Consider the following 12441-nt stretch of genomic DNA (forward strand, 5'->3'; position numbering starts at 1 on the left):
CATGGTCTTTATATAACTGTGACAGCAGTGGAGGTACTGGCATACCTGTGAAGGTTGTGGTGGTGGTAATAACAACTCTGAGAAGTTAGTCTACATGTTATTCTGCACATTCGTCAAGGAATTCACATAGCTTTGCATTAGTGTTGGTGGTGGTATTCACAAGAATCTGTGATGTTGGTTGTGGTCATATTCATATAACTGCAGAGTTGGTGGCTGTGGTATTCATGTGACTGTGCAAGGATCTAAGTGGTAGTGTTCATCTACCTCTGTAGTGGTGAGCATGTTATGGGTTTTTCTGTGGAATGGGTGTAGACGGTCTTCATATAATTCTGCTGTGGGGGACATGATATTCATATATCTGCAGTGTTGCTGATAGCATTGAAATGATGTTGGATGTTGTTTATGGTGTTTACACAACCTGTGGTGTTGGTTGTGGTAATCACATAACTCAGTGGTTGTGTTGGTGATAGTCTTCTCATAACCTCACCATTGGCTGTCTGTTCCCATAGCTCCCACGGCTCCCATAGCTGTGATGTTGGTCATGGTATCCACACAGCCCTATCATGGTGGTGGTATTTGCATACACATAATGTGCCACCATGATAGGTGCATTCATATGACTTTATGATGTTGCTGATGTTATTTCCATGGCCTTTTGAGGTTGGCCAGGTGTTTGCATTTCACATATCATCATTGTCAGGGCAGAGGTGGTGGATGATCCGGCCACCCAGGATGGCTGTTTTCTTGCTCTCTGTACATCCCCTGCTTGACCAGTGCCAGCTATACCTACACCCTACTCACATGACTGACCTTCCCACATCCTTGCCCCCGGCCCCAGCCAGTGATCATTCTAAGCTTTGGTTTAGAGCATCTCCACCATGATACCTTATCAAATGGGCCATTATGGACATGCTCACTTGCTGGTTTTCCCTGGTAACTGATAGCCAACCTGATGTCAGTTCCCCCTATAACTGGTAACCTCCCTCTCCCCCTAGGAGCAAAGACTACTGCCCTGTTCTGCCCGCTGTCTGCTGCACATGGTGGGTTGTTGCTCCGGGACCTTGCTTCAGACATGTGAGATTCCCCCCATCCATTAAGCCATTGATGTCTCTGTTGCTGACACCAGCTCTTTCTTGGGTCTTGAAGCGGGGCAAATGCCAGGCTTGCAGGCCTGTAGGGTTCAGCCCAACAGGTGATATTCAAATAACTGTGTGGCAGAGGTCTTGTATTCACATGACCCCGCATCACTGGGGAAGGTTGTGTTCGTAGACACTGCAATTCATCACAGTATTCATAATCCTAAGATGTTATTTTGTCATGGCATAATTGTATGGCATTGATATTGTTATTCACAGATCTTGTGAGGTTGGTGATGGTGTAATTCAGATAACATCAGGACTTGGGCGTGGAATTCACACAGCTCTACAATGATGGTCGTGTTGGCATTAGCATGGCACTGTGGGGTAGTGATATTCCCATAACTGAGAGAGCATTCACAGAATTCACATTTTGCTATGGTTGTGTGGGTGGTATCATATAATTCTGCAGTGTTATAAAATGGTCTTCAATAGCTCTGTGATGATGGGCATAGAACTATCTGACCTGCAGTGATATGTCATATTCAACACATCTGCAGTGGTGGGCATGGAGGTTTCCATAACTGCAGTGGTGGTAGGAATGGTCGTCACACATTTTAGAGTTATTGACCAACTTTGCCACTTTGGTTGAAGTAATTACTTCACTTTGTAATGTTGCTGGTGATGGTGTTCACATACCTCTGGGATGTGGTTGTGATGTTCACATAACTGTGACAGTGCTGGTCTTGACAATCCTGTAACTCAGCAAAGGGGGTCGTGGTCTGCACATATCTTAGTGACAGTGGTCATCATCTAACCCTGCTGTGGCGATGATGGCATCCACACAAGTCTATAATAGCGATAGTGGTAGTCACGTGATCATGCACTGTTGTTTACTGTTTTCCTGTGACTTGCGACCTCGTTGTAGTATACATAACTCTGCAATGTTGGTCATGGTACTCATGTACGTTTGTGATAATGGATGTGGTATTTGCGTAAGTCTTTGACTTTGGTGGTGGAGGTGGTAGTTATATAATCCTGTGATGCTGGTCTCAGCACTCACGTGATTCTGTGATATTGTCCCTTTAATCATATGACTCTGCAAGGTTGGTGGTCATCTTATTCATATGTCTCTGTGACCGTTCATGGTACCCACTTAACTGATGGAGGTGGTGGTATTTAAATAACTCTGTGACTGTGCAGTGGTTGGAGTAATAGTCACATTTCAGAGAAGTTTGAAGTTTTGCTTGAGGTTATGTAAGATGATATGACAGAGCCAGGCTCAAATTCAGTTTTTCTGTATAATTTAAATGCAGTCTTTTCTGTACTACACCATGAGGTCCCTTCCTGCTATGTCTAAATTTAAAGTCATTAGTATAAAACATCTGTACCTTCAAACTCCCCCAAGGGCTTTGGAACACGAATATTCTATCTCTTCCATTCTAGTTGTTTGTCTGTAGCTTTAACTGTGGCCATATATTCACATGTACACATACATTCTCATGTATAAAACTGATAAACAAATGTAGCTACAAATTTAGATGTTAAGTTGAAATTCTGGAAATTTATGTTAAATAATTCAGAAGAGGTCTTTCTGGTAAACCAAAATAAAACACCGTTGGGGATACTCTGTAGTTTGTTCAAAGCCCAAAATGTATTTACTAAATAGTGAAGTGTAAAGTTGGCCAAAATGTTGGTATTATAGTGTTTTCGTTCTTTCTTTAAATATTATAAACTTCTGGAAATTTAGTAAAGGACTGGAAATGGGATGCTGGGATGTTGGGTGGTGGTTACATGACAGGTGCATGTTTAAATGATCATTGAGTTGTACATTTATGATTTCTGCATTTTATGACATACAAGTTATACCTCAACAAAAGCTTTTGAAGGTGTATTGCTAAAGAAAGTGAACATCCTAATGGGTTTCGTGAAAGTTAAGTATAGTGCCAAATGTAAGCACTCAGGATATTTTCTGATGGGTGTGAGTTATTACTTCTATAGAAACAGAACGAAGTGTCACCATGAATAAAAAGTTACAATGTGGTTGAAAAATTGTGTATGACTCCCCCAAATGACTTTGCTTTGGTTAGGAATCATCTCTTCATCTTAGTTCTCTGACTCATGACTTACATTTTCTCTCCTTGCAGTATCTGGGGTGCATTGAAGTTCTTCGCTCCATGAGGTCTCTTGACTTCAGTACAAGGACGCAAATTACCAGGTAAGCCCTCTTGAAAATGGACTCCTGTGATTTTACTTGAGAAAGGAATGATTTCTGAAGTAAACCACTAGAAATTTCCAGAGGGAAAGTCTGCCCCTTGAGTGCTGGTGACCAGGGACAGGGAGTCAGGACTCACTGTCTCAAGTCTCCTGAGTGTTCTATGTTTGTGACATGTATGTCTTGACACAAGCCTCCTGAAGAACACTCCTCACTTCCAAACTCTTTTTATAATTAAGTTGCAGACAAATGGAGTGTTTATGTTTGTTTCTTTAATAAAAGAAACTCTTAGACCAGACTGATATTTTAAATCTCTGTTATTTCTTTTTTTTTTTTAAATCAAGATGTCAAGAGAGAATTTCCAATGGTATACACAGAAATTAAAATGCACAGAGTTGGAAGTAGAAATCTTAATGGGAGTAATAATTTAGAAAGCAGACTGATTCTTTTAAGGGTTCAGTGATTTTTGAGCAGGTTTATATGTTTTAAACCAGATTTTAAACTTGAGGGCCAATTCTGTTTTTAAGCATGTTTTTATAAAATTCATAGCCTAGTAGAACTTGTATCTTTAGAAAAATGCCAATTTCAAGTCATCTTGAAGAAGAGAACCAGAAAGCTAGGACTAGGTCTGTGAAATAGCTACATTTCAGAAGGCGATGAGCTTATATTGCTTTGGCAGTAGTGGCATTGTTTAATTTAAACAGTGACCTCAGAAAATGCCTCAATTTTATTTCGTTCAAATTTGTCTATTGGATATCTTTGCATTAGCAAGCCAAAAACTAAAGATTGAGCTTTAGAAAGCAATTATTTATGGTAATTAGCTGCTCAGTAATTTACATACCTCAGTTCTACGTTTTAAGCATCACAATGAAACCTCTTCTTGCTCATTGAAGAAATTCATGTTCAAAAGAGTTGATGTCTTCCTTCTCTCTCAAGCAACTCAAGACACACTTATTGTGAACACAGTAGTAATCTACGCCAAGGGGAGAATCCATCTCCACATATTTGTAGAAAATGGTTTATGGATATTGCCAAGGCAAAAGAATGGTATTTTGAAGTGAGAGCAGTTAGAATAAAAGTCCGAGTGTTTAGTCAATCACTCATTCATCCCAGCTGTGAGAAGGCAGTGCTGTGTAGGGGGCGTGGGCAGAATGCTTAACCATGGACCTAGGGACACTGGAACCCCTGACTCTGGTCACCTGCTCATGGGGGGTGGTAGTTGTTGTGTTTTTTTAACTTCAAAACCCTGAAGTATATTTGATTTACAATGTTGTGTATGGTGCCGTTGTTTTTTAAAGAGAATTGTCAACCATTTCTATTGAATTTTCTTTATAGGTCCTAGAACTTCCGAGATAATTTATGTCATTTTAATTCTTCTGATATATTTTTTGAGTCTTTACCATGGCTGCTGTCCTGCTTTGCCAGACCCCCTGTTTTGGGGGAGAAAGACACACATGCAAATGGCCAAGTCCTGCTTTTCAGGAATGGAGGTGGGCAGGACGGCCAGTAGCAATCCCGGTGTGCCTTTGGATCAAGGTCTGGGCATTCTTTGGGTGCCAAATGGCCAGATAAAATCATGGTAGTGGTAGAAAAAAGCTGTGGAGCAGACATCCAATTCCACTCTATTTAGATTCTAGCAGCGGTACAGCATTGTAATGGGCCAAGTGAAGTGCCATTCCTTGACTCAGGAAACTCGGTGTTGTACTTTGATTATATGAGAATTGCCTTGGGTTTATTAGATTTAAAAAATATCAATATATTTATTTTAATTGAAATATAGTTGATTTATGATATCATGTTAACTTCTGTTGTACTGCAAAGTGATTCAGTTATACATACATATATATATATATGTATACATTGTTCTCGATTTATTAGACTTTTTGAAAACTGTTTGCTTTTCTCTGTGATGCTTTTTGTCTTTTGCCTCATTTTTATCATGTGACCTGTTTCTTATTTTGTTACGAGCCAGACAGCACTTGTAGGAAACGGTTTGACAAATCAACATCAGAAAGCAGCCTTCACACCCAGGACAAGAATGCTCAATGGTGTCCTGTGGATGTGGCACGATTTCAAGTCTGTGTGGCAGCTGAGTGTTAAACATACCTGTGATTAAATTCTCCCATCTTAATGTGCTTTATATGCTAAAGGCATTCTTGAAAGGTTGTAGGGAAACCTAATGCTGTAGTTAAGTTCTATTGTTGATGTTGTCCCTAAGTCATGTCCAACTCTTGCAACCTTATGGATTGTAGCCTGCCAGGCTCCTCTGTCCATGGGGATCTCCAGGCAAGAAGGGTGTAAGTGCATTGGCATTTCCTTCTTCAGGGGATCTTCCTGACCCAGGGATTGAACCTGTGTTTCCTGTATTGGCAGGCAGATTCTTTACCATTGAGCCATCTAGGAAGCCCAGCTATATAGTACTATACTGTAAAAAGTTTAAAATACTTTTCATACAAATAATATATAAAAAATCAAACAAAAAATAAAACATTTTTAATCTTACAGGACAGTACCTTGAAAAGTACAGGAGTACCTGCTACATCACTGCTGCTGTAATGCTTGCTTCCAGGCATCCTGAACTTGAAATAAAGATACTGTACCTCTATACTCTAGACAATACTGTAGTAAAGTACCCAAAAGCACAACCCCTGGAAGAGGGTGCACCATGTGACAGTGTGTGCCACACGTGTGAACTCATTTATGTGATTTGGACATGTGAACCATGTTCACATCTTAGCAAGTTTGCAACTTGAAGGCTTGGGCTTCCCTGATGGCTCAGCAGTAGAGAATCTGCCTGCAGTGCAGGAGATGCATGAGACCTGAGTTTGATTCCTGGGTTGGGAAGATCCCCTGGAGAAGGGCATGGCAACCCACTCCAGTATTCTTGCTTGCAGAATCCCATGGACAGAGGAGCCTAGCAGGCTACAGTCCACGGGGTCACAGAGTCAGACATGACTGAAGCGACTGAGCGTGCATGCGCGCGCGCACACACACACACACACACACACACACACACACAACTTGAAGGATCATATGTGGGGACTTACTGTATTTATGAAAAGTCTGCTCAGGGGACAGAGACGCTTGACAGATAAAGAGAAAACTTTTGCAGAAGAACTAGTTGGTGGTGGACAGGGAAGCCTGTTGTGCTGCAGTCCATGGGGTCGTAAAGAGTCGGACACAACTGAGCCACTGAACAGAACTGAACTGAGAAGAACTAGCTTCCCAATGTTCCCCTGGTCCCTGCACCTGCATGGCCTTGAAGAGGGTGACTCCCTTTAGTTCCGACCCCACAACGTGACCCCTGTCAGCACGCCTCCCCACACCCTTATAACTCAGCACTATTAAGGCCACACAGGAACCCCACAGCAGAAGCTGGGCCACTCAAGAGCTTGAGGAAACTGCCTTCTGTTGTCTCCCCCATCACCAGCGCCACCTCATGGTCTGTGAAACCTGAAACCCACGTGGGGAACCAACTTTCTCCCTGCATGGATTTCCCTGTGCTGTGCAGCCCCGGAGGACTGTGGGGAGGGTCTCAGCTTGGTGTCACCCTGAGGAAGGTGGGGGCTTGAAGCAGGGAGGACCCAGCTCTCCAGCTGGAAGTCAAATCAGAGACCTACGCTTTCATCTGCGTTAAGCCACTGGGTCTTCACATGAGGAGACTGTGGCAGAATGCTGATGGCCACTGCTGTGGCTTCTGGCCACTCTGCCCATGGGGACCACACTCTGTGCCTCGGGGGATGGCTTGGACTGAGTTACTGTACTTCCTGTCAGAGCGTGACGTGCCTCATTAGATGGGGTGTTGGTCTGACTCGGCGAGAGCCTGTCAGGCCACCCTGCAGGGTGACAGGAAGTGCCCATGTGCCATGGTCACGGGAAAAGCAAGGCCTTACTTTCTTTCCCCTTCCCATCTGCTAATTTGATTTGCCGTGTTCAATTTGATTTATTATTGGAAATCACCTTAAGCTGTTTTTATGGCATGGAAGGCTATAAATATATATGCGGTTAGACCCAGAGCACTCAGCAAGCTGGTCCTTCTCCAACAGTAACTGAGATGGTCTGACGTGTATTTTTGGTTCTAAACGACGCCAGCTGACCTCCTGCAGTGCTTGGATTCATCCAATAACCATCAAGTTTGCTTTCCACTCAGCTTCGCATAGACACATGAGCTCAATGTGCATGGCTTTGCTACACTTTCTGTAAATGAAGGTGAGGGTGAATTCCTGTAAATGTACAAAATGTTGAGCAGAGACCAACACAAACTTGCTTTTTTCAAACTGTAGAGAGAAAACAGTTGAATCTAGTTTAGGTTTTTCGTCTCCCTTATTTTATTAACCATGCTCTAACCAACTGAGCTAACTGGCCCCTTCTCCTTATTTTAAAGCTGTCATAGTTTCAATGGGCCCTGAAGATGCAGGTTTAGCCCAGACCTTGACCAGCACGGCCCATGGACGAGATTGCTCCCTAGCACTCCACTTAGCATCCACTTGCTGGAGGGTTCTGCTTCAGAGTCCAGGTGTTTTGAAAATTCCCCAGGAACATGTATGAAATATTTTTGGTTTGAAACCAAACTCAAAGTTTGTGTAAGGACAACATCCTTCTTTGAGGAAGGCATTTCCTTTTGTTCTTTTAAAAAATATATTTCATTTATTTGGCTGCACCAAGTTATAGTTGCAGTACACCAACCACCAGCTCCTAGTCGTGGCATGTGGGATCTAGTTCCCTGACTAGGGATCGAACCCCGTCCCCCTGCATTGGGAACACCGAGTCTTAGCTGGACCGCTAAGGAAGTCCCTCCTTGTGTTCTGATTCAACCTATCAATGGGGGTCTCTGAAGACTTGTATCATGGATGCTAGCATGAGTTGAAGTTCAGAGTCACCTGGCCACAACTTTCTCACATTACTACAGCCTGAGGGGGCAGAGTGTAATGGACACAGAATCCGCCATGAGCTGGTGAGTCAGACTGAACATTGTGATGCTGGGATCTTTTATGTCCAACGTTTCCCTCAGGGAGTTTGGTTAGATGGTAGATGTGTGACTGTGTGGAATGGGTCTGACAGTGCTGGGCACTGTGATGGCTACAGGGCCATGATTTTGAACAAAATAACCAGCACGCCCTGGCGGCCAGAAGGAGAAGGGAACCCGCAGACGAGGTGTTAAAGATCTATCGCGGATGCTCCTGATACAGCCTGATACAGCGAGAATGGCGGCCTGGCTTGCGGGGGTCTCTTGCCAGTTAGGAGCATGGAGGGGTCAATCCTCAGCCTGAAAGACGGCTAGCTGGATGGCCTAAGTCCAGTTTCTTCTCTCCATCCACCCTCTCTTCCCTGAGTCGACCTGGCAGCCTTGGTAACGCTCACTTGTCCAGTCACTTCTGGCTTCCAACATTCTCTCAGTGCTCTCAAAAAAAGAAAAAGGCCAAGGTAAAACCTTTCACCACATAGTCCTTCAGTTCCATCGACTCCCCCAGCATCCTCATCTGTGTGCATCCATCCCAGCTGTGCTGTCTCTCCTCATGTGCATGAAGGCCTCCTGCCACCGCGTGCCCTCGTTGGACTTCCCGCCAGAGAGGGACCGACCAGGCTGCGGGGCTAGGCACCCTGGCCTCCTCCACCCCTGCGACGTCCACCACAGCCCTTTGCCATCTCACATCAAACTTCTGTGACACGTGGCCATTTCATCACCAGCTCATGGGGGAGTGGATCAGTGCCCGGGCTGAGGTTTGGGGTAAGGCCACATTTACTAATGAGCTATTTGTGTTGTTTGTAGAAGATTTCCCATCCTCAGGGTGGCGTTCAGCCTGTGAGGAGCTGTGGGGAGAGGAGATGGACACAGAGGAAGAAGGGCAGGTAAGGCGCTGCGCAGCTCTGCCTCTGGGAGAACTGTACACGGTCTGGGGATGACCTGGGGTCTGATCACATATCCTGACCAGGAGGAAGCTGGAAACACCCAGGCAGGGAGGGGCTCTGAACATCTTCTGTTCAGCTTTGAGGTGATCGCTTCCTCTTGGACCATGGCATGGATCCCACATGCTGCACGAAATGGGCAGGACTTTGATTCTGTAGCTTTCTCACCTAGCAGATCCAGAGGATGAATTTGGAAGGGCCCTGGCTTCCCTGGTAGCTCAGCTGGTCAAGAATCTACCTGCAATGCAGGAGACCCCGGTTCAATTCCTGGGTAGGGAAGATCCGCTGGAGAAGGGATAGGCTACCCACTCCAGTTTTTTGGGGCTTCCCTGGTGGCTCAGACGGTAAAGAATCTGCCTGCAATGTGGGAAATCTGGGTTCAATCACTGGGTTGGGAAGTCCCTGGAAGAGGGAATGGGCTACCCACTCCAGTATTCTGGCCTGGAGAATTCCGTGGACAGAGGAGCCTGGCAGGCTACAGTCCATGAGGTCCTAAAGAGTGGGACACGACTGAGTGACTTTCACTCTTATTTATCTGCAAACCCATTGTATCAAAGGTGTTAAGATGTGTGCTTGATACTTGGCAGGTGACATGAAAAATGAGACGGACTTTTGGTCAGGTGCCTTCAGGCTCCAGGATCTTATCTCGCCAATTAGACTCCTCCCCAATCATATTGGAGAATTCCTTTTTCGCTGCAAAAGAAACACGGCTAATGTCGGTTTAAGTTCAACACGCCAGGAAAAGGAAGAAATCTGTAAAAACCTTTCCCGAGGCTGGTTGACTCTCAGAATTAGAAAGGGGAGCAGTGGGTGTGAACAGCCTGCCTGCCCATCCCTGTGTACATCCTGCCGGCACAGGATGGCTAACTTATGATTTCAGCCTTACGGCTCGCTCTAAATTTATTTGTTCGGAACACGTTTCTCAGGCTGAGCCTTTCGAAGACTTCCACCCCCAGAGGGGCGAGGCCTGGCAGGGAGGGAGTTAGTGTTTTCTCAGTTTAGAATTCTTTTTGAAAACACCAGCTTGCCTGCGTGCAAACGCATCCGGGCTTTGGATGTAGCGGGCTGAGTCCTTCCGCTTTCCTTCTACGTTGTTACTCAGGGCTTACCACCAACCGAAGTAGTTTTGTGCTTTGCGCCTCATTCGTCATTATTTGCGTGCGAGAATGTGATAGATGGGGGTGTGTGCATCACAGGTGCCCAAAAAGCCACGACTAGGGAAAGAGGGCCAGAGTCACGAGGTAGTGGGTCAGGTGACAGCAAGCGCATAAAAAGTACCACAGGAAAACGGAAGAGGCTTGGACGAATCTGGGAGGACTTCCTGGGGAAGGAAGCGTTTAACCCTGGGGTGAATTTCCCTGACCACGTGGCAGACCGGAAGAAAGCAAGAAACTGAGGCAGCTGCTCCCACTTGGGCCTCTCAAGGTTTCTACCTGTCTGCCTCTGGGCAGTAATGCTAATACCCGCCAGAGGCTGGGGCCTGATTCGGATGAAGGAACACAGGCACACCCTGCACCTGTCTGAGTCCTGGGCCCAAGCCCGGCTGCCTTTAGGACAGAGAGAGAGTTCTGGGGCTGAGGGATATAGGCATCTGCTTTCTGATTGGCCGCAGTTTGGTGTTCCATCTCATCTTGCTAATATATGTTGATGCATTCACCCACTTTGTGAGGAATAAATGAGAGGTTACATCATCTGGCACAAGCTGTGTACAGGTAAAGTGTCAAGGCCATTCCATTGACCAGACCCACACATGTGCATTCATCTGTCCCTTAGAGGACCCTGAGACTTAGTGTGAGGAGCCTACTGGGGAGCGTGTTGCAGGGAGCAGAGGGTGGGAATGGGGCCACTGGTGCTGGTGAAGCCCCTATCAGAGCAATGGAGGCCAGACTCTGGCCCTGGAGGGAGCATAGCCATTTTTATGGGGATGTCCATGGAGCCCAGGGTGGACTAGGGGCTGCAAAATGACAGCTCTAGCTGAAGGCTCACAGCATGACTTGGTCTCCAGGCTTGTCTCTCTGAATCCTCTCCAAATCAAATTTTTCTCTTGGGGCTCTCTGAGCAGCCGTCCTAGCCTGATCTTTGGACAGCAATCTCCTGAACCAAGCAGCAGAGCCTTATTTACAGGTGGGGTTCCTAACCTAGCAGGTGAGTAAAGGGATCCGTAGGTACCAGCTCATAATTACCTCTCACCAGAGAGGAGCATCCTAGGTTCTCATTACTTCTCAGGGTTGGCTCCTCACCTGTGGAATAGGGATGGAATCCCTACAAATGGCTTGTTTAGAGTCTTAAACCTACAAAGTGCTGGGGCTGCACCTGGTTTGCCAGGTTACACATAGTATGTGTTCAGCAAATCTGGATAGGGTCTTTATCATGGATTTAATTTTGCAGTTCACTCACTCTTTCCAAATTTCTGTATATGATAATATCGACTGTTGATTGACATTATTCTAATTATCAATATCAACCAGTTCCATTCAGGACAGGTTTTCTAGCTGAAAAGAAACACTGGTTTGATGCAACAAACTAAAGTTACTGAAAATTGAAATTTTTGGTAATGTAGCATTGATTTTCACTTACGCCAATATTATCTGGTATTTCATTCTATCTTCTTGCTTTGCTAATTGCAGCTGTTGCTGATAATAATAATGATGATAATAATAATACCAACACTATTATTGAATACTTGCTATATTGCTCTAAACATGTCATTCATTCATTCAACAAATTTTTATTGATCACATGTCGTGTTCAGTCACTATTTAGATATTAGGAACAGGACACTAAATAAAAACTAAACTTCTATTGCAGGGAGAGAGAATAAGCACATAGACATATCAAAAGAAGGATGAACTTATAGTTTTCTTAGTTGACAATAGTCAAATTTCAGCAGTTTCATGTTATTTGGCATAATAATTTCAGATAGCGATGAGAGCATGTGGTTTCTTGTCTCAGAATCCCTGGGAGGTGGACTGTGTACATTTTGGAGATGAGGAAACCAAGGATCAGAATGTTTACAAAAACTGTCAAAGATCACAGTGCCAGGAAGTGGTGAAGTTGAGACTGGAACCAGAGCAAGTCTGAATCTAGAGTCAGGAGTCACCCACTGCTACTTGAACAAGAGGGTTGCATCCTTAGGGAAGCCACAAATGCTGGCAAACTCCAGACACACACTGGGCAGGGGGGCACCATTGGCAGATGGAAATTCTTTGTTAATTAACAATTCCTTTCCCAAACACAGTGACA

General features: G+C 44.9%; 1 protein-coding gene across 5 annotated transcripts in view; it reads left to right on the top strand.

Moving 5' to 3' along the window:
• SHC3 (SHC adaptor protein 3) overlaps positions 1-12441 on the top strand; it is a 191996-nt gene that overhangs the window by 52586 nt on the left and 126969 nt on the right. For 2 of the 5 annotated variants that reach the window (XM_061426317.1, XM_061426316.1), the window contains exons 3-5: positions 3224-3294; positions 8625-8715; positions 9062-9141. In XM_061426317.1, coding sequence (XP_061282301.1) covers positions 3224-3294; positions 8625-8715; positions 9062-9141 — 242 coding nt within the window. Of the gene's footprint in view, positions 1-747; positions 1041-3223; positions 3295-8624; positions 8716-9061; positions 9142-12441 lie in introns of those variants that run through there. The other 3 variants (XM_061426320.1, XM_061426318.1, XM_061426321.1) reach the window with 2 other exon arrangements.

This window comes from Bos javanicus, chromosome 8, assembly GCF_032452875.1.
Source record: "Bos javanicus breed banteng chromosome 8, ARS-OSU_banteng_1.0, whole genome shotgun sequence".
Classification (NCBI taxonomy): domain Eukaryota; kingdom Metazoa; phylum Chordata; class Mammalia; order Artiodactyla; family Bovidae; genus Bos; species Bos javanicus.